Here is a 22,466-nt window from a genome sequence, read left to right as displayed (position 1 = left end):
GCAAACTGTGGCCTGTGGGCCAGACCTGGCTGGCTACTTGATTTTGTGAAGTTTTATTTCATGCCCATTTGGTTATGTCTTATTTATGGCTGCTTTTGCACAATAGTGCAAAACTCAACAGTGGCAGAGTTGAGTAGTTATGACAGAGATTGTATGCTCTGCAGATCCCAAAGTATTTACTGTATGGCCTTTTACAGAAAAAGTTTGCTAACCTCTGATCTAGATTGTATAATAATTGCCCTAGATTGGTAAGGGGAAACCATCACAGGTTCTTAGGTAATTAAAGTGATACGATTAAAGTGACATTTTAGGAATAGCACTGTAGATATAGCAAAAAGAACAGATTATAGGGGGTTGGCCGGAAATGAAGGGTTTTGCTCTTGTAATAAAGCAAGTGAGGTCTTTAGACAAGGATGGGTGCAGTGAGAGTTAGGGATGGCATTTTGAAGGAAAGACAAGGTTTTTCATGGGGACTGAAGGACATAAAACATTGCATTTCTGGCTTTGTATTTTAGGAGCATGACATATTCAAAGAGTTAGGGTTCGGGAAGGATAGTGTTGGGTTGAAAGTGAAGGTGAGACTTGAGTGGTATATTAGGGAATGTTCTCTGGGCAGACTGGCAATCCAGGTCTGGGGTGCAAATGAGAATTCCAGGATCGAGAAGGTAGTTGAAGCTGTGTAAATCAAAAGCAAGAGCATCCATAATGTTGGTGGACACTCGTGTAAGGAAAAGGACAACAAAGGCAATAGAAAGGAGGATCCTGTAAAGGCATGTGGAGGTAGGTGGGGAAATAGAACAGTATGGCATCACACAAAAGACGGAGGAGGAGAGGCTTTAGGACATCACTTCTTACGTATCTGGTGGCCTTGCCTTCAGTCTTCTTTGATCTCTCTTTGGTATTGGTATTACACTGGAATTGATGATGTCCTGTTCTATTTCAGGCAGGTCACTATATTGTGTCTGTCTTCTTCAGTGCTCTGTCGCCTTGGAGCAGAAATAGAACAAATGATAAGGACAGATGAAGATTATAGAGTGTATACATATGCATATATAAATAAAATAGTAACACTTGAAGTTCTGGGAAATTTCGGGCTGTTTGAGCTATACTAGTTCATGCATTGGAGAAGGAAATGGCAGCCCACTCCAGTGTTCTTGCCTGGAGAATCCCAGGGACGGGGGAGCCTGCTGGGCTGCCGTCTATGGGGTCGCACAGAGTCGCACACGACTGAAGCGACTTAGCAGCAGCAACGGTATCATATTTCAGAAAAGCCTAGTTTTGGTAACTGCAGCACCTTATTTTCCTTTTAATGTACTTTTGTTTTACTTTTTTTTACACCATGCCACTAATCCTATTTTATGCTTTAACTCTGGCTAAATACAGTTATTGATGTGATGAAGTTAGTTTGTTCTGAGTACAACAGAGTGAATATTACATTTGCCAGTACATGCATACCCTGGGGATATTATTGGTTTCTGTTTCAGACCACTGCAATAAAGCAAATACTGCAGTGCAGTGAGTTACATAAGTTGATTGGTTTCCCAGGGCATAGAAAAGTTATGTTTGCACTATATTGTAGTCTTTTAAGTGTGTTATTATCTCTGAAAAAAAGCAGTGTACATACCTTAATTAAAAAATACTTCAGCCAAAAGCTTCTGATTTACCAATAGAACCAAAATTCATAACTTGAGAGATTAGTCTTAGATTTCAATCATTACCTTGTTGAAAAAAAAAAAAATACTTCATTGCTTAGAAAAAGCCAAAACAATTACAATAGTAACATCAAAGATCACTAATCACGGATTACTATAACAAATAATACTGAAAAAGTTTGAACTACTGCAAAAATTACCAAAATGTGACACAGAGACAGGAAGCAAGTGAGCAAATGTTGTTGGAAAAATGGTGTCAATAGATTGATGCAAGGCTGCCACAGTTTGTAAAACACACAATATCTGGAAGCACAATAAAGTGAAGTGCATTTAAAACAATGGTATGCCTAAACAGACAGCTTGACCACTGACCAGGTATACCATGGATTATACCAGATATACTACATACACTTGTGAGTGATTTATTTCATTTGTTTAATAGTTACTTTAGTTATCAGTATTTGTTTTACCTATATTCTGAATGGAAATCATGTTCTAGGTGGATTGACTAGGTGAGAAACTTTTAAAGTGTCTCAAACAGTAGCTGATATTCAGGTTGTTTTTATTTCATCATCAGGTTAAGAGAGACGAATCTGGAGCGATACATGTTACTAAGCAAAAGCATCTTCACCTATACTATGACCTCATCAACTTTACTGTGAGTATTATTGAAACGAAATACCCCCATTTACTTTATGTAATTGTTTTGAGTCCATGTTATGTTAAGGCTCCCAGGATTTTTGCCATAAACCATGATCTTTGCTGCTGCTGCTGCTAAGTCGCTTCAGTTGTGTCCGACTCTGTGCAACCCCATAGATGGCAGCCCACCAGGCCCCACTGTCCCTGGGATTCTCCAGGCAAGAACACTGGAGTGGGTTGCCATTTCCTCCTCCAGTGCATGAAAGTGAAAAGTGAAAGTGAAGTCACTCAGTCATGTCCAACTCTTAGCGACCCCATGGACTGCAGCCTACCAGGCTCCTCTGTCCATGGGATTTTCCAGGCAAGAGTACCATGACCTTTAGGATCATATAAAATGTGGACAGAAGTGAAGTCCTGCTTGTACTGAAAAAAGTCTTGACATTGGTGTGATGCCACATATTATTTTTATTGTCCTTCAGCCTGCTGAACACTGGCAAGATCACCAAAAGTTTTCTTTAATATCTTGAATAGCTCAAAGGGTAGATCAGAATAATTTCTTCAGGATCATTGCCAGGCTTTCTTTGTAAACACATTTTGGTACTTCTGAGTATGTCCTTATTGGTTCAGGAGAGACTATTTTCTTGTGGCTAAAAACTTTGCAGAGTTCTCTCTCTACCATGCATTTCGGTCCTAAGCAACCTTTGGGTTTTAAAAAAAAAAGATGATTTCCTTTCATATCAATTTTAAAATAGATGATTTATTAATTTAGTTGCACATTGCTTTTTAAATCTTACAAACTTGATTTAGAAATAACACTGTTTTCCCATATACATTTCATGAAATAATTTTGTTCAACCTCTTCCCATGTGTATTAGACTTCAGTGTTTTGTCATTACCAGAATCCCTTGTGGAACTGTCTGACATATTTGTCTAGAATTCATCATCGTCACTTGCATTTAAGATGTTTGAGGTACATCTCTAAACATCTGCGTATGATTCTGTCCCTGGAAAAAATTTCCCAACCACAAGTAGCCATTCTAATAGTAGGACAGTGGGTGTTTTTCATTTGTCCTGTGACATATTTATGATGTGACCCCTAACCACATTGCTTTGTAAGTTACCTTTAAAAGGCTTGTTTACAACATGTCAACAATTAAAATAGTGAGAGTCTAATCCCAAGAATAATTGCTAAACATGCTAACATTCTTGGTCATTCTTTCTCTTAACCAGGTGACCTTTGAAAGCCTGTAAAAGCTAGCACTAAGTTTGTAGAAGACTAAATAATGTGTCTTTCTGAATGGTACTTTGTTTCTCAAAGTAATCAAGAGAGCACATTACAAAAGTTCTTTGTAAAGGGTTTGAGTGTCAAACTCTGTTTTCTGAGAGACAATGTTTTTTTGAAAAACCAAACCCTTCCCTTATGGCAGCCACTACACTGATAAAGTATATATACATGTAGCATAGTTAAAATAGAAAAATTGATCCATTTTCAACTTGATTGTTTTTGATTGTTATTTGATTATGCAAATAATTTCTGGGATGGGAAGAGATCATATAAATAAACCAAAACTAATATCAGAGAAAGTGTAGGGGAAATACTTTGTTCTGGCTAATTTAGAATTCTAATTGTGCAGATTTTAAGACTTCATTTATTTCTTGGGGAGGAATTGAGAATTTTCAAAAAATATTTTGAAAATAAATTTTATATATAACCCAAGAAATTTAATCAAAATGACATCCTTTAGCAGATTTTAACATTATTATTACTTTAAAAATTGTAATAGTACTTATTAACAAATATTCAGACTGTATACAGAAATAGAGCAAAGAACTCTGCCATAATTTGTAGGTGAAGGAAATATATATTTTTAAAATAGTTTCCATTTTAAAATATGTAATACTTAAATGCTAATGATCATTCTTTGACCAGCTAGGTTTATGAGGGTTCGCCATTTTGTTTGATTAATGTCAGAAACACTGGAAATGCAAAGTTGGTCACTTTTAAGTTATTGTGTCAATGTACTACCTTTAAAAAATTTTGATAAAAAACAGTTTATCTGATAATATCTATTAAGGCTCTTAGTTAGCCTTCTTTTACATTATGAATCACTTTAATACCATCAGAACTGTATGCTGTGTACCTGCTGTTCTTTGGGCTGGTACTGAGTAGTTCTTGCTGTGATTGTGTTGTCATCACCTGATTGATTAAATGGTTAAGGTCCTCAACGTCATTTAACTGAGTGGCCAAGCTTTCTTCTCGTCCTGGATGGTGATGTGGGATGGGCCTCACTCTTGTGTTTCTGTGTGCTTGAATTACAGTGGATAAACTCACGCACAATTGTGCTCTTGGACAGTGTAGAGAAGTTGCATGTGATTGATCGGCAAACTCAGGAGGAACTGGAAACAGTGGAGATCTCAGAAGTTCAGTTGGTCTATAATAGCAGCCATTTCAAATCACTAGCCACTGGAGGAAACGTGAGCCAGGCACTGGTAAGGGTAATCCATTATTTTAGTATTGTTTTGATAAACTTGATATTTTGTTGTTGCTTTATTTTAAGAATTCTGAGGAGTTATCTTTATGTCTTGATGTTTCTTTGAAAACCACTAACTAGGTTAAAGTGGATGTGAATTTATTTGTAAGTATTCAAGAATGTGAATTAAAACAATAATTCCTGTTATCTTCTATTCAGAAATGTGACTAATACCAAAGAATTTTAACTTTTATACTAAAAATAATGAAGTGAAATTTAAAGTTCATAAGAGAGAAATTGTAAAAGCAAGATATTTTAGAAAGTTTTATATGGTGACAACAAGCCTGATAGATTTAAGGAACTAAAGACTACAGAGACAAGTAGCTTGTAAGGCTTTGGAAGTATATGGATAATTGCTAAAGACTTGAACAGGTATGAAGACTCTGGTCATTGAAAGGCAAAGAGAGCTTTGAGAGAAAAATTCTTTAGGAATGGGAGATAGATGAAATGTAGGAGTCTGCAGATAAGGAAGACCTAAAAGTTATTTTAGTATTAATTTTACTATATTTTAAGCAATGACAATGGCATTTAGCAGTTTATACAGGTGTGTGTGCCAAGTCTTTCCGACCCTATGGATTGTAGCCCGCCAGGCTACTCTGTCCCTGGGATTGTCCAGGCAAGAATACTGAAGTGGGTTGCCATGCCCTCCTCCAGGGGATCTTCCCAACCCACATCTCTTATGTTTCCTGCATTGGCAGGGGGGTCCAGTTCGATTCCTGGGTCGGGAAGATCCACTGGAGATGGGATAGGTTACCCACTTCAGTATTCTTGGGCTTCCCCTGTGGCTCAGCTGATAAAGAATCCACCTGCAATGCAGAATACCTGGGTTCAATCCCTGGGTTGGGAAGATCCCCTGAAGAAGGGAAAAGCTACCCACTCTAGTATTCTGGCCTAGAGAATTCCATGGACTGTATAGTCCATGGGATCACAAAGAGTTGGACAGGATGAAGCAACTTTCACTTCACTCTTAACCACTAGTAGCACCAGGGAAGCCCATTTACATAGTAGTTTATAGTTAAATTACTTGAAATTGTCATCTCATGTTTCCTAAGTCAGTAATATTTAAGCAGGGAATTTAGACTCTTGTGGAGCTTCTCTGTATAATTTCTTGGAAAAAAATAGTAGTGAAGGTCTTATTTATGAGTGTCTCCAGCATAGTATCTAGCCATTGCTCAAATCTCCCTGAGATATTAGAACTTCAGAGCATAAATATATGTGGAAGAGTCTTCCAGTATTTTCAGAATTTAGAAACTAGGAAAATCCAGAAGAAGAAATGGTAATTCAATAGAATTCACTAGGTTAAGATTAATTATTGTCCCACACTTAGTTTCTTTTGTCTGAAAGTGTAAAAGTGTCAGTCACTCGGTCATCTGACTCTTTGTGACCTCATGGACTGTAGCCTACCAGGCTCCTCTGTCTGTGGAATTTCCCTGGCAAGAATACTGGAGTGGGTAGCCATTTCCTTCTCCAGGGGATCTTCCTGACCCAGGGATCAAACCTGGGTCTCCCACATGGAAAGCAGATTCTTTTCCATCTTAGCCACCAGGGAAGCCCCCAAATCAGCTCTCCCTGACTCCTGGCAACTGTGGCATAGTGGTGGTGGTGGCAGTCTGAGTGATTATTAAAAACACTGATAGACTTTGAACTTGTGCTTTCAGCCATGATGGAATAGTGGGGACTGGATTTGCTCTCCTGTCTGGGGAAAAAGAAAAATCAAGGAAAAAAAACAAAAAACAAAAACAGTCATTTTCAAGATATTAGTGAACTTGAAAATAGAACAATAGAATCTATCCAAAATGAAACAGAAAAAAAATTAAGAAAAAAAAAAAGTGTTAGTGACCAGTGAGGTAGCATGAAGTAGCCTAATGTGTAGTAGAAATCTCTGAAGGAGAGGAGAGAAAAAATTAGAAGAAATAATGGTCAAAAACTTTCCAAAACAATAAACTCAGAATTTCAAGAAGCTCAGTGAACCCAAACACAAGTAAAATGAACAGATTGATTCAAATGAATTGGAAAGAGGAAATATTAGAGCAGGCAGAGGAAAAAGACACATTAAATGCAGAGGATCAGCAATAAGTGTAAGAGCAGATTTCTCATCTGCCATAATCTGCAGTAGTCTCCAGAGAAGATACACCAAATGGCCAAAAAGCAGATGACAGGATATTCAACATCATTAATCATTATGGAAATGCAAATCAGAATCACAATGAGTTACCACTTCATGCCTCCCAGGATAGCTGTAATCAAAAAGAGACAATAACAACTGTTGACTACAATGCAGAAAAATTGGAACATTCATATTTTGCTTGTTGGACATAGTGCAGTCACTGTAGAAAACATTCTGGCAGTTCCTCAAAATATTAAAGATTCCATGTGATAGAGCAGTTCTATTCCTAGCTAGCTACTCAAGAGGAATGAAGCCGTATTGCCACAAAAACACTTGTACACAGATGTTCATAGCAGTATTATTCATAATAGCTAAAAAGTCAAAACAGTCAAAATGTCCATCAGCTGATAAATGGATAAGCAAAATGTGGCATGTCCATGTAGTAGAATGCTATTCCTCAATTTAAAAAATGAACTATTGACACATGTTACAACATGGATGAACCCCAGAAATACTGTGTTAAGTGAAAGAAGCCATATGGAAAGACCATGTATTGTTTGATTCTGTTTATATGAAATGTCCAGAAAAGGTAAATTTATAGAGACAGATTAGATTAATAGAACTGGAACTAAGAGTGGGAATGAGAATTGACTGGAAGTGGGTAAAAGTTATCTTTGTGGAGTGATGGAAATATTCTGAAATTGGATTTTGGCGATGGTTGAACAACTGTACATTTACCAAAATGTTATTGTATACTTAATGAGTGAATTTTATGGTATGTAAACCTTAATATTGTCATTTAACAAAAGAAGTTGACTGTTTAAAACAAAAGTAATGGTATTTTGTGGTACATACTTAATGCTATGTAGAAGTAATAGGATGACGGAAATAGTACATAGCAGGGAGTGGGGAGAAGGAAGTATAGTACTGTAAAGTTCTTAACATTATACATCAAATTGTATATTATGTAAATGTAGACTGAGATTAGTTAAAGCTGCATATTATAAACACTAGAGTAGTCACTGAAAAAGTATCCCTTTATAAGTCAATAGTAGCAAAAAAATGGATGTTAAAAAATATTCAATGAAGCATAAAAAAAGAAGAGGTAGTACAGGTGGAAAACAATAAAATAATCTAAATCCAACTGTATCAATAATTATAGAAAATGGAAGATGTCTAAACATTTCAGTTGAAAGGCAGGGATTGTCATACTGGATTTAAAAAAAAAGCAGGACCAACTCTATGCTGTCTACAAAAAGCTCTTATTAAATACAAAGTCATAGATAAGTTAAAAGTAAGAAGAAAGAAAAAGACATATTGTGCAAATACTAAGAATAGCTATTTTAATATCAGATTAAGTAGATTTCTGAGTAGGCAATATTGCCAGAGATAAAGAGAAATTTCAAATTGATAAAAAAATTAATTCATCAAGAAGTCATAATAATCTTAAAGGCTTAAGCACCCAATAACAGACCTTCAAAATATATGAGACAATAACAAATCTAAAAGGAGAAACAGACAAGTCCACAATTAGAGTTTGCAAAATTCAAAACTCCTTTATTAGTAATTAATAGAATAAGCAGACAGAAAACCATCAAGGGTATACAGAAGACTTAAAAATAATTATTGACCAACTTGATATAACTGATATTTGTAGAATATTCCACCCAGCAAAAGTAAGTTACAAACTTTCTCAAGTGCAGATGGAGCATCCAATAAATTATATGCTAGGCCATAAAGCAAAGAACAGTAAATTGTTGAAAGAATCATCAGGGTAAATCTGGAGAAAATGCAAATATTTGGAAATTAAGTAGCACCTTTATAAATAACCCATAAGTCAAAGAAGAAATCTCAAAGGAAGTTATAATATATTTTGAACTAAATGAAAGTAAAAATGCAGCATATAAAAATCTGTGGTCTTAGACAGCTCATACAGCTCAGCATTTTTACACAAAACAAAGCAGAAGATCTAAAAAGACATTTCTCCAAAGAAGACACACAGATGGCTCATAGGTACATGAAAGATTGCTCATTATTAGAGAAATGCAAATCGAAACAACACGAGGTATCACCTCACACCAGTCAGAATGGCTAGCATCCAAGCATCTGCAAATAATCAATGCTGGAGAGAGTTAGAGAAAAAGGAACCCTCCTGCACTGTTGGTGGAAATGTACATTGGTCCAGTCACTATGGAGAACAATATGGAGGTTCCTTAAAATGGTAAAAATAGAGTTACCATATGATCCATCAATCCACTGCTGGACATATATCCAGAAAAAACTATCATTCAAAAAGATACATGCAGTCTAATGTTCATAGCACTGTTTACAATAGCCACGACGTGTTGTGTGTACATGGAAGCAACCTAAATGTTCATCGATAGATGAATGGATAAAGAAGATGTGGTGTATATATATACACACACAGACACACAGTGGAATATTACTCAGCTATAAGAATACCAGATACAGCAATATAAATGTACCTAGAGATTATCATACTAAAGTAAACCAGAGAAAGACCAATATCATATGATATAACTCATATGTGGAATTAAAAAAAAAGATGCAAATAAATTTATTTACAAAAACAGAAACAGGCTCATAGACATAGAGAAACAAACATGGTTACCAAAGGAGAGAGCGGGGAGGGATAATTAGGAATTTGGGATTAATATATGCACACTACTATATCTAAAATAGGTAACCAACAGGGACCTACTGTATAGCACAGGGAACTGTATTCAATATTTTATAATAATCTATAAGGGAAAAGAATCTGAAAAAGAATGTGTATATGTAAAATAACTGAATCACTTTGCTGTACACTTAAACTAACACAACATTGTAAATTAATGTAAAAAAAAATCTGGAGTCTATAAGTCAATTTGAGGGTAATTTATAGCTTTAAATGGGCTTCCCTGGTAGCTCAGCTGGTAAAGAATCCACCTGCAATGTAGGAGAACCCAGGTTGATTCCTGGGTCAGGAAGATCCCCTGGAGAAGGAATAGGCTACCCATTCCAGTATTCTTGGGCTTCCCTGGTGGCTCAGTTGGTAAAGAATCCGCCTGCAATAGGGAGACCTGGGTTGGATACCTGGGTTGGGAAGATCCCCTGGAGAAGGGAATGGCTACACACTCCAGTATTCTGACCTGGAGAATTCCATGGACTATATAGTCCATGGGGTCACCAAGAGTTGGACACGACTGAGTGACTTTTACTTTCACTATAGCTTTAAATAACTTTTAAAAATCTCAAATTTGTAACCTAAGTCTCTATCTTAAAGAAACAGAGAAGAGCAAATAAATTGGAAATATATTAAAAAGAAATAACAAAAGTGAACACAAATCAGTTAAATAGGAAATGGACAAACAGTAGAGAAAATCAAAGAAAATAAAACTTGTTTTTTTAAAAGATAAATAGATAAAACACTAATGAGAGTAATTCAGAAAAAAGGTGCAGTTACTAATATCATACTGAGAGAGAGAAAATCACTGTGTAGTCTGAAAATATTAAAAAGATAAATAACTTTATGCCTAAAAATTAAACAATTTTAGATGAAGTGGAAAAATTCTTTGAAAGGTACAGATTACTAAAGCTGACCAAGAAGAAATGAAAATCTAAGGGGTTGTATGTTAGTTTGATTTCCTGCAAAGAAAATCCAGGCTTAGATAGCTTCACTAGTAAAGTCTATTATAATAAAGGAAAAAATATCAATTTCACATAAAAATCTTTTTAAAAATAGAGGAAAAGGGAGCACATAATTCTTTTTATGATATCAGCTTACCTCTGATAATAAAACTGAAGACATTGCAATAAAGTATAATACAGACCGATGACCTCATGAGCATAGAAGCAAAAATCTGTAAAATAGTAGTAAATCAGCAATGTATGAAAAGCGGAATCGTTATCAAATGGTATTTATCCAAGTCACACCCGGCTGGTTTAACATTCAAAAGTCAATGTAATTCACTATGTTAAGTTTATTGTAAAAGAAAGGTCATAATACCATCTCAAAAAACATAGAAAAAGCATTTCACAAAATTCAGTATCCGTTTCTGATAAAATTCTTAGCAAACTAGGAATAGAAGTAGAAGGGAGCTTCTTCGGCTTGATTAAAAAGAACATCTACAAAAATCCTAGCACTAACATTGTACTTAAATTTAAAGTAGTACTGCCAGAAACCCAGACTAAAAAAAAATGCAAAACCCTGATTCTGATCTTCTAGAGGAAATATAGAAGCAGAGGAACATGTTAAAAGATTCCACTGGGATGCCATTAGCAAAATTCAGATAGTAGGAAACTCCCATGAATAAGTGTTCCAGTGTCCTCAACAAATAAACTGCATGGAAAGTAAAGGACTGTGAGAGATAGAGGCACACTGACTCTTAAGAGATGTATCAGCCTGCTTCAGTGTGTGGCCCTTATTTGAGTCTTGACTTAACAAATGAAATGTAGAAACAAAGAATAAAAATCTCAGTAACGTTTGACATTTATGAGGCAATCTGAAATCCAAACACTGATCAGATATTTGATATTGAGGAATGATTGTTAATTTTTAAAAGTCTGTCAAGGAAATTATGGTTATGTTAAAAAGGATTTATTATGCATAAACTGAATTTTTGTAAATGAGATGTTCAAATCTGAGATTCATTTCAGAATTATTACTGTGCTATAAAGGAGTCAGTGGAAATTGTAGATGAAACAAGATTGAGCTTATAATTAATGAAGCTAGTTACTGGATACATTGGGTTCATTATTTTATTCTGTCGACCTTTGTATATATTTTTATAATTTCGTAAGAAAAATGACTAGTTATCAGTTCTTGACCACATCTGTTTTGGAAGATTTATAAATGCTACTGTATTTAAGCCTCTCAGAAACTGCATGGTTTTCAAAGATGGAAAAACATAGTGTCAGAACTTTGAAACTTGTTTAGGTGACAGAGCCTAAATTTGCAACCCAGATTTGTCAGGCAGTAAGTCTTGTTTCTATTTGCTGGGCTGTGCTGACTTTCATATACTGCACTGCTTCATCTTCCTGTTTACTTTTGCGTTTTTTGTTGATATTTATTTCAAAGAACTTGGAGGTATCATTTCAATTAGCCCTATTCTTTGACAGAAGCAGTGATTGCCTGTCATCCGGTAGTGGGCAGGTTGCAAGTTTTTCTTCGGGTTTAGAAGTTGCCATGTTCCTCCGTTTTTTGCATTTCTCTGAAAGATAAAAAGACCATATACAAGCAGAGAACTACTTTTTGCACTTTGTCTTTTCTGCCACTTCCACAGACAGAGTGGCACTGGACTGACATTTTCCCCCCCCTCACTTACAGGATGAAACTATATTGTCTCTGTATTCTACATTCTTGAAAATTTGAGACTTCTAATGCATGTAGTGTTTTACCTTTAAATTTTTTTTTTTAGGCTTTGGTTGGAGAGAAGGCTTGCTATCAATCCATAAGTAGCTATGGTGGTCAGATCTTTTATTTGGGAACAAAAGTAAGTTCTTCCACTTTGTGACTTGGTGTGCGTTTGTGTCAGGAGAGTTGGGGCTGAAGGAGGTTGCTGGTAAAGACAGCAGTACATTACAAAGTGAATACTGATCAGCAGTAATTGAAAACTTTGAAGGGTTAGATGATCATGATGTTTAACTAATTTTTTAAAAGATTGCCCCTTAGTTTTATTATAGGTTATTAGAAGATAGTGAATATAGTTCTCTGTACTGCACAACTAATTAATTTCCTCTACTTTTAGACATACTATATTTTTACCTTTGTTTAGGTTCTGGTTAATAATAGGATGCGTATTTTCTTTATTCAGAGGTATACTTTCTCAATCTTCCTTCACAATTATGTTTTCATGACCAGGAAGATAACTCTATTATATATTTTTGTCATGTAATTAAGATGTGCTTTAGCTTAGATCAGCTTGTGTTCACTCGCTCGATTGTGTCCAACTCCTTGCGACCCCATAGACTGTAGCCCGCCAGGCTCCTATGTCCATGGGATTTCCCAGGCAAGAATACTGGAGTGGGGTTGCCATTCCCTCCTCTAGGGGATCTTCTCAACCCAGGAACTGAATCCGCATTTGGCAGGCGGATTCTTTACCACTGTACCACCTGGGAAGCCCTAGATCAGCTTAGGGTATATTATTAATAAAATGCATTGAGATATTTGACTTAGAATAGGAACTTTTTGTATATCAATTTGTCCCTTTTGTTTTTTTAACTTTTTGTTTATTAATTTGTTTTTGTTTTTTAAAGCTTGTTGTCTATCAGTTTGCTCCTTGTTTTTTTTTTAACTTAGCATGGAAAAGCTTAGCACGTTGGGAGATTGGATTTTCCTTCTTTGTCCATGGAATGAACCCCTTGGATAGACTTATTCACTTTTAAATGTTTGATGTACTCTTTTTTTTTATTGTCCACGTCACATGGCATGTAGGATCTTAGTTCCCCAACTACGGAGCAAACCTGCCTGCAGTAGAAGCATGGAGTGTTAACCACTGGACTGCCAGCGAAGTCCCTGTTTTACTTTTTAATGTGGGCTCTTGAACGACCCTTTACTTTTAAGTGTAATATGAAATATTTTTACTTAGATGTACAATGAGATGTAGAACTGAGACAAATGTGTCTTTCAAGTAAGTCTCTTGGAGATGATAAGTCTAATTTCCTTCTTGTTTTCTAGTCTGTTTATGTGATGATGCTGAGGAGCTGGAGGGAGGTGAGTTCAGAGTAATTTTATATATTAGCACTATTGAATTGCACACATCTTAGCATTTTTTGACTTTGCAGAAAAAGATTATTTGGATTTGTGCTTTTTAATTTCAGAAGTGTACATCAAAGCCATTCTATCATATACTTGATTTGATAAAACTGACCAACTCCCTGATAAGGTTTGGCTATGTATATAGAAAATTCAAAATACCAGTGGTATAAAAGATCTTTCAGCAGCAGTAACAGCAGTCTGGAGGTACACAGTCTGTGGCTAATATGGCAGCTCCATGGTCTTTGTCATACTACCCTATATATATAAAAGAAAAAAATGTCACCTTTCTTGTGTATGGATTCTAGCCTCAAGGTCATTTTACGTTCCAGTATAACTGCCGGAGCTCCAGCTGTTACGGAGGAACAGAAGAGAAGGCTGGCCCTGACCTTTTAAGGTCACAATCCAGAAATGTCCAAATAACACTTCCTCTTATCATTGGCCAGAAGTTGGTCACATGGCCCCAAGTGGCCACAGGAGAGTCTTAGAAATGTCCTTTAGCTGTCTAACGGTTTATTGCTATCTCAAACAAACTTGGAATTTGTTATGAAGGAGGAGGGATTGAATGGATATTGTGGCAATTAGCTGTTTCTGCTCCAGCAACATTCTAGCTGTTTCCTCTTTTCAGGTTTAGGCTGTAGCTCCTTATACCAACTTATACAGTCACTGTACTATCCAGTGCTTTATGAAATTGTTTTCCTTGGAAATAAGATAGTCACATGGTTATTATAATTTTAGCTAATAAGCAACAACTTGTGTAAAGACACTAGGTAGAATAGGAATTTTTACTGGTGATTGGTCAGACAAAGGGGTGTGGTTTCTCTCATTTATTCATTTTAGAGAGTGGATCACCTCTTGAAACAAGACTGTCTTACAGAAGCTTTGGCTCTGGCATGGTCTTTCCATGAAGGAAAAGCAAAAGCAGTAGTAGGTAAGTCAACAGAACACTGGTGTAGTAGGTACTGCTTTTCTGGAGCAGAGAAAATGAATAATATTAATCATTCACAGAATACTTTTGACTTAGTGTTCAAGTGTTTTATAAGCAAGATGTTATCAGACCTTACAGATTTTCAGGAAAAAAGGTTAATGACAAATACAGGATATAGAATTTTAAATGTCACTTTTAAAATTCATTTCATAAGGAAAACTTAACTGTTAGAACAAAAGCAAAGTACACTGACATGCTGTCTGGGCCAGTTGATGGGAGGTGTTCCTGTTATGGCATATTACCCAATATTTTGTTACCTAGATTTGTTATATCTATTGTTAGCATAGGTTATCAATAGAAGACCAGAGCAATTTCATTCCTGAAGATGTGGATTAACTTCGGATTTATGTGGGTTTTGCTTCTCTGCAGGGTTATCAGGGGATGCCAGTAAGCGAAAGGCTATTGTTGCAGATCGGGTGAGTATTTTAATAGGGTTTTTACTGGGGTACATCTTGGACGTGATTAGGTAAATGACTACAGTCAAGAAGAGAGTGTATAAAAAAGCAAATCAGATGATAATTCCTTGGTTGTTACTGTGAATGCTTTTTTAAATTCCTTCTTAGCGCCTTTTCTTTTTTCCCTTGCTCACTCTTTAATGAAGATTATAAATAGTGAAATAGCCAGAAGACAGCGGACAGGAGGAAGAAGAAAACCCAGGGATCTGGATTGTTTCTGAACTTATTGTAGCCCATAGGATGCTGACATTTGTTATAAACTGATAAGTAATAATGAGAAATACTATATGTGCAAATATTTGTATTGCCTGAGGTAGCAAAGATGGCTGATGTTTATTATTATTGTTCAGTTCAGTCTCTCAGTCATGTCCGATTCTTTGTAACCCCATGAACCACAGCACGTTCTGTCCATCAACAACTCCTGGAGTTTACCCAAACTCATGTCCATTGAGTCGGTGATGGCCGTCCAACCATCTCATCCTCTGTCGTCCCCTTATCCTCCTGCCCTCAATCTTTCCCAGCATCAGGGTCTTTTCAAATGAGTCAGCTCTTCGCATCAGGTGGCCAAAGTATTGGAGTTTCAGCTTCAATATCAGTCCTTCCAATGAACACCCAGGACTGATTTCCTTTAGGATGGACTGGTTAGGTCTGCTTGCAGTCAAAGGGACTCTCAAGAGTCTTCTCCAACCCCACAGGTCAAAAGCATCAATTCTTCGGGGCTCAGCTTTCTTTATAGTCTGACTCTGACATCCATACATGACTACTGGAAAAACTATAGCCTTGACTAGACGTATCTTTGTTGGCAAAGTAATGTCTCTGCTTTTCAATATGCTGTCTAGGTTGGTCATAACTTTTCTTCCAAGGAGTAATTGTGTTTTAATTTCATGGCTGCAGTCGCCATCTGCAGTGATTTTGGAGCCCCCAAAAATAAAGTCTGCCACTGTTTCCATGTCTGTTTGCCATGAAGTGATGGGACTGGATGCCATGATCTTTGTTTTCTGAATGTTGAGCTTTAAGCTGTTAATTAGCATTAATATGGCTAATGTTAATATTTAATACTAGCTTTGTTTTCCTAGTCTAGGCTTGCCTGAATTCATTTACTGTTGTCATTCCTCCCCCTATTTATTGTGCAAATGCATTGGTAAAAATTAGATTCCAAATTAGTATAAACATTTAGAAAACATATACAGAAACTGGTCATTCCAAAGACTTATAAATGATTCTCTTAGTTTCTGGTAGGAAGAATTGCCTGTATGTGTTCTTTAGGGAAAGATCTATGTAGAGGATAACTGAAGAGGTAAACATCAACATTTTATTTCATTTTTATTTCACACTAATGCCATCTGGAACCTGGAGGTATTTATTAGGAAAGATTAACAAATTGGTACTAACCCTGAGCCTGAAAGAAATTAGGCTGGGGTTAAAAAATGGGGAAATAAAGCCACTAAAATTTTAAATTGTATTTTTTCATAAAATAGCCAAGCCTGATTCTGTATTATTTAAGATCATATATATTAAGATGACATATATTAAGTATTACAAAGCTTTAGAGACATATTTTAATTACTGTTTTCCTTCCAGATGGTAGAAATCCTATTGCATTATGCAGACCGAGCTCTAAAAAAGTGCCCAGACCAGGGAAAAATCCAAGTGATGGAGCAACATTTTCAGGTACACATTTGCAAGTGCTTCTAATAGACATTACTATGAACAGGTCTAGTACTGGTCTTTGATATTATTTGAGAATGGAACTTTCATCTTTTGCTTAAACATTTTTCGGTATTCAGAGATTTATTACAGGGTTTGTGGAACATCTCAGTTATTAAAATTTGAAGTAACAGGTGTACAGACACATGGGAACAGATGAGTAAAATGTTGTGGGGTGTCAGTGCTTAGGTACTTGGTGCTTCATGGAAGGAACAGATGTGTGTATGAGGGTGCATACCTGTGAATTGACGCCTTACACCTTGCTGATGACTAACACTTCGTTGACTTGTTGGACAAGTGGACTACCAAGGTTTAAATTTAGTTCTCTTAGGAGCACCTGTGATTCAAGAATAAGTACATTGCCAAAAAATTATGATCTCTTAAATATACTAATAAAAAAACCTTCAGTTTCTCTTGAAACTCTGAAAATAGAAGTCAAGGAATGATTTAAAGATCTGCACAGTGTTTATTATGAGAGTATTTACCATTTGCAATCATCTCAAAGTATATTTGTTGGGAATCTGTTTCTTCTTCTTCACTCTGAGGTCTTGCTCCCCTCCCCCTGTCTCCTCTCTCAACAAATATTTGAGGGTCTGGTATAGCAGTCAGCAAACATTTTCTAAAAAGGGCCAGATGGTAAAATTTAAGCTTTGTGGGGTACATATGGTCCCTGTCACACGTTCGTCCATGTGATTTTTTTTTTTTACTTGTTTTTAAACAACGCTTTAGAAATGTAAAAACCATTCGTAGCTGAGAGCCATTCAAAAACAGGCTGTGGACAGGACTTGGCCCATGGGTCAAAGTGTGCAGCCTCTGGTCTAATATGTTCTAGGCACTGGACGATAGTGTGCAAAAGATGTGTGCCCCTTGTTATCTTGAAGTTAATAGTCTAGTCAAAATAACTTTTCTTATGCACATTACTGGACATATTTAGAAGAAATATAGGGTTTTGGAGTTGGAGGAGCAGACACAGCTCATATGTTTTTGTGTTTGCATTTGATGCTCTTAACTCTGGAAGACAAGAGTAGATACGGCAGTGAACAGTTGGAGGGTATCAGAGCAGGATTTGGTTTCCTGAACTGTACTATTGAATGCCATAGTAGTGGGCTTCTAGCAAAGTAACATTTATTACCTTGTGGCTCACTGAATTTGTAGTGAAGAAGAGAAAGGAGCTTATATAAGGTTATAGAAATAGATAAGCTAGGAGGAAAACATATGGCAGAGAGAAAGCATTTGGGGACAGAACTATTTAGGAATAGTACCTGGTATATAAATGATTTTGTATATCACTACAGTATATAGAGAAAAGCAAACTCAGCATTTTAACAAGAGAATATCTGTTATCAAGAAGTGGTAGGATGGTATTCATGTAAGAACTCTGGTTGTTGGAAGGTGTACTTTGGTGAAAAGGAACATCCAATAGGGCATGCTTAGAGGGGTTAATGAGGAGGATGTGTGTGTGTGTGCGTGTGTACACATGGCATGCGTGTGAATATACACATAAGGTGGAAACCACTTTGTTGGGGAAGAACCTGGTAGAGAGCTATAAAAGAAAAAAGGAATGAAAAGTGATATTCTGACAGAGGAATATTAAGGAATCAGCATGACAGGGACTGTAGATGATGGTTTCTAAAACAGATTTTAAAATTTACTGAGAAACAAATCATGGTAGTAATGTTTTCTTTAACCACCTAGATATTTGTCAGAAGTTTAATTCTGCTAAAAGAATATCTAATAAAATTTTGATTTATTAATCACTTAGCCTCATAGGCGGTAAAGATAACAGTGGTGGGAATCATTATTCTGAATTTACTTTTTATCAATGATTGGGGAAGTAGAAGGGATAAACTACTGATAGAAAAATTATCTCATTATTTTAAAGGTTATAATAACATCTCATGAGGAAAAATAACATTGTGAATCCTATATTTTAGAAAGCAGATATTTCAGCAAAACAAATATGGGAACAGTCTCATGGTTATAGGCCAAAATACTAATATACCCCTAAATACTAATAGATTCACAAAGAACAGGAATTTTTTTTTTTAACTTTTTATTTTGTATTGCTGCTGCTGCTAAGTTGCTTCAATCGTGTCCGACCCTGTGTGACCCCATAGACGGCAGCCCACCAGGCTCTCCCATCCCTGGGATTCTCTAGGCAAGAATACTGGAGTGGGTTGCCATTTCCTTCTCCAATGCATAAAAGTGAAAAGTCAAAGTGAAGTCGCTCAGTCGTGTCCGACCCTTAGTAATCCCATGGACTGCAGCCCACCAGGCTCCTCTGTCCATGGGATTTTCCAGGCAAGAGTACTGGAGTGGGGTTCCATTGCCTTCTCCAATTTTGTATTGGGGTAAAGCCAATTAACAATGTTGTGACAGTTTCAGATGAACAGCGAAGGTACTCAGCCATACATATGCATGTATCCATTCTTCCCCAAACTCTCCTCTCTTCCAGGCTGCCAGATAACATTGAGCAGAGTTCCGTGTGCTATACAGTAGGTGCTTGTTGGTTATTCATTTTAAATATAGCAGTGTGTACATGCCTATCCCAAACTCCCTAACTGTCCTTTCTCCCCATCCCTCCCCACCGGCAACCATAAGATCGAAGAACAGGAAATTCTTAAATGTTGACACAATAACCACAAACAGTCCAAGGAGAAAGGAAATGGGGAAGAATGTTGAGAGAAGTATATCTATAAAACACAGAACATCTACCAAAGTTGGAGAGAGGTCGATAACCAAAGATATTTGTCAAAAGCATGAAGAATCTATATGACTATCAGAAAAGAGACTCGTATGGTCCAGATTGTACCTACCAAAATACTAAAGGATACGGAGGGATTTTGACAAAGATTAACTTCATGGGAAATAGATGGGGAAACAGTGGAAACAGTGTCAGACTTTATTTTTCTGGGCTCCAAAATCACTACAGATGGTGACTGCAGCCATGAAATTAAAAGACACTTACTCCTTGGAAGGAAAGTTATGACCAACCTAGATAGCATATTCAAAAGCAGAGACATTACTTTGCCAACAAAGGTCCGTCTAGTCAAGGCTATGGTTTTTCCAGTGGTCATGTATGGATGTGAGAGTTGGACTGTGAAGAAGGCTGAGCACCAAAGAATGTATACTTTTGAACTGTGGTGTTGGAGAAGACTCCTGAAAGTCCCTTGGACTGCAAGGAGATCCAACCAGTCCATTCTGAAGGAGATCAGCCCTGGGATTTCTTTGGAAGGACTGATGCTAAAGCTGAAACTCCAATACTTTGGCCACCTCATGCGAAGAGTTGACTCATTGGAAAAGACTCTGATGCTGGGAGGGATTGGGGGCAAGAGGAGAAGGGGACAACAGAGGATGAGATGGCTGGATGGCATCACCGACTCAATGGACGTGAGTTTGAGTGAACTCTGGGAGATGGTGATGGACAGGGAGGCCTGGTGTGCTGCGATTCATGGGGTCAGAAAGAGTTGGACGTGACTGATCTGATCTGATCTGAACCTGATATGTGTATTACATGCCAAGTACTACGTGAAGGGTGTGGCATTCATTTTTGTTTAATTCCTGCAACAACCCTATGAAGTAGATCCTGTTATTATCCTCATATTATAAAAGAGAAAGTTTAGGCTGAGAGAGGTTAAGTGACTTCTGAAGGTAATATTGCTGATTAAGTGTGGGGTCAGAAACTCCAGTCCAGGTTATTCTGACTTCAAAACCCAGCTCTTAAGTAACCATTGTACTGTATTGTTATTTTCAGAGCAAGTTCAGGGAAAGGATGGGTGAGAAGGGGTGATGATAGTAGATGATCAGGAATGATAATTATAACAAACATCTAAAGTATTCAGTGCTTACTGTGTGGCAGACACCATTACAAACCATTTACACATGTTAACTTATTTAATTCCTGTAATTCTACAAGGTAGGTTTTGTCATTATTCACATTTATGAGTGAGACCAAGGCACAGAGAGGTTAAATCACCTGTTGCAGATCACATAGCTAGTGAACAATAGAGCTGGGATTAGAATCCAGTACTGGGACTTTGGAGTCCACATCTGGAATGCTGCACTCTACCCTGGAGCAACACTTCTGGTTTTGCTTCTATTTTCATGAGCACAGAGAGTGGTCTTTAAAATGGAAAAGTCCAGATAAATATATTAAAGAAACAGGCTGAAGCCCAGCATATGTTTCATATAGTTACATTATGATTGTTCAGATCTCAAGACCCAGTGGAATTATAACCCATGGTCCTATTTGAATAGTCAGAGCTATCTAAATAATTTGTAAGTAACTTTGGATCAGTTTTCAAATAAGGCACACTTGCTTAAGCATGGATGCCTAAGCAGAGAAGACATAGCTTATTTCACTCAAGAGGACTATACTTTTGAAAAAGGTGATCTTTAGCCCATTAGGATGAGTAAAATACATGCACAAATGGCCACAAATCTACTGTTTTAAGTGTTAAATTGTAAATATTTAATCATAAAATAGTAAAATAGGTTAACTCTTACAGTGTAATTTTGTAGAAGAAAAGTGGATGTAGGAACTATCCACTGTAACCCCATTGTGGTTTGTGAACATTTTCCATGAGTTCACTTAAGAACAACCTTGCTAAACTCATAAAAATGGCACTTTTGAAAGGAATGTGAGGACACTACATTCATGCAATGCTTAGTACATAACATCTTGATTTTGTTAAAGCATTTGCCTTAGTTTTTCATTACTCTCATTGCTGAGATGGATTAGTAAATAGTAGATTTACAGATGAGAAACATTCCTACCCCAAAGAGTATTCTTGCAGGCCTAGTATTAATTACTTTCTAGGGCTCTTTCATATCCAAGTTTTTATCATTGATTTGGATGAAGATTTATTGAGTGGCTTGTCGAATTTGGATAGAACCAAGAATCAGGGTCCAAAATGATCTTGACAAAGTGCAATCAAAATTGTTATGAGGTGAAATTTAGCAAGGATAGACATCAAGACTCGCACTGGATTCAAATAATTAAGTTGAATGCATCCTGGATTGGGGAAATCTAGCTGGACAGGATTTTAGTTGACCATAAACTTAGTATGAGTCAACTGTGTATTAAGACCCAGATAGAGGAAAGTGATAGTACCACTGGGCTATGTGTTGAAAATAAAAACTAAATAAGATAGTTTATGGACTATTGACGGACCAGCTTTTATCCAACAACTGGGCTGGTGGGAGGTTTTAAAATCAACAGTTAAAAAAAAAATACCAGAGTTGTTTAATCTAGGGAGAAAGTAAGTGCAGATATGGTATAAGTTTCAGATATAAGTATATATATAAGTTTCAGATCTCTGAAAGCACTATCTGCTTTCAGATAGTGAAGGACTACCATAGGGAGATTTATTGTACTGCAGCAGAGGCAAGGCTAGTATGTGAGAGTGAAAGTCATTCAGTCGTGTCCGACTCTTTGCAACCCCACAGACTATACAGTCCATGGAATTCTCTAGGCCAGAATACTGGAGTAGCCTTTCCCTTCTCCAAGGGATCTTCCCAACCCAGGTCTCCTGCATTGCAGGCAGATTCTTTACCAACTGAGCTATCAGGGAAGCCCATAAGTGGGTAGAAGGTCTAGTTCAGTTTTAAATGGTCTAATGATTATGTAA

General features: G+C 36.7%; 1 protein-coding gene across 10 annotated transcripts in view; it reads left to right on the top strand.

The window, feature by feature from the left end:
• Positions 1–22,466, top strand: part of VPS8 (VPS8 subunit of CORVET complex) — a 296,010-nt gene that overhangs the window by 46,131 nt on the left and 227,413 nt on the right. For all 10 annotated transcript variants that reach the window (XM_019958543.2, XM_070790662.1, XM_070790672.1 and 7 more), the window contains 7 exons: positions 2,230–2,310; positions 4,611–4,781; positions 12,350–12,424; positions 13,609–13,644; positions 14,527–14,617; positions 15,044–15,090; positions 16,711–16,800. In XM_019958543.2, the coding sequence (XP_019814102.2) occupies positions 2,230–2,310; positions 4,611–4,781; positions 12,350–12,424; positions 13,609–13,644; positions 14,527–14,617; positions 15,044–15,090; positions 16,711–16,800 (591 nt within the window). The remainder of the gene's footprint in view (positions 1–2,229; positions 2,311–4,610; positions 4,782–12,349; positions 12,425–13,608; positions 13,645–14,526; positions 14,618–15,043; positions 15,091–16,710; positions 16,801–22,466) is intronic.

Source organism: Bos indicus, chromosome 1 (assembly GCF_029378745.1).
Source record: "Bos indicus isolate NIAB-ARS_2022 breed Sahiwal x Tharparkar chromosome 1, NIAB-ARS_B.indTharparkar_mat_pri_1.0, whole genome shotgun sequence".
NCBI lineage: Eukaryota > Metazoa > Chordata > Mammalia > Artiodactyla > Bovidae > Bos > Bos indicus.
This window is presented reverse-complemented; position numbering and strand designations above follow the sequence as displayed.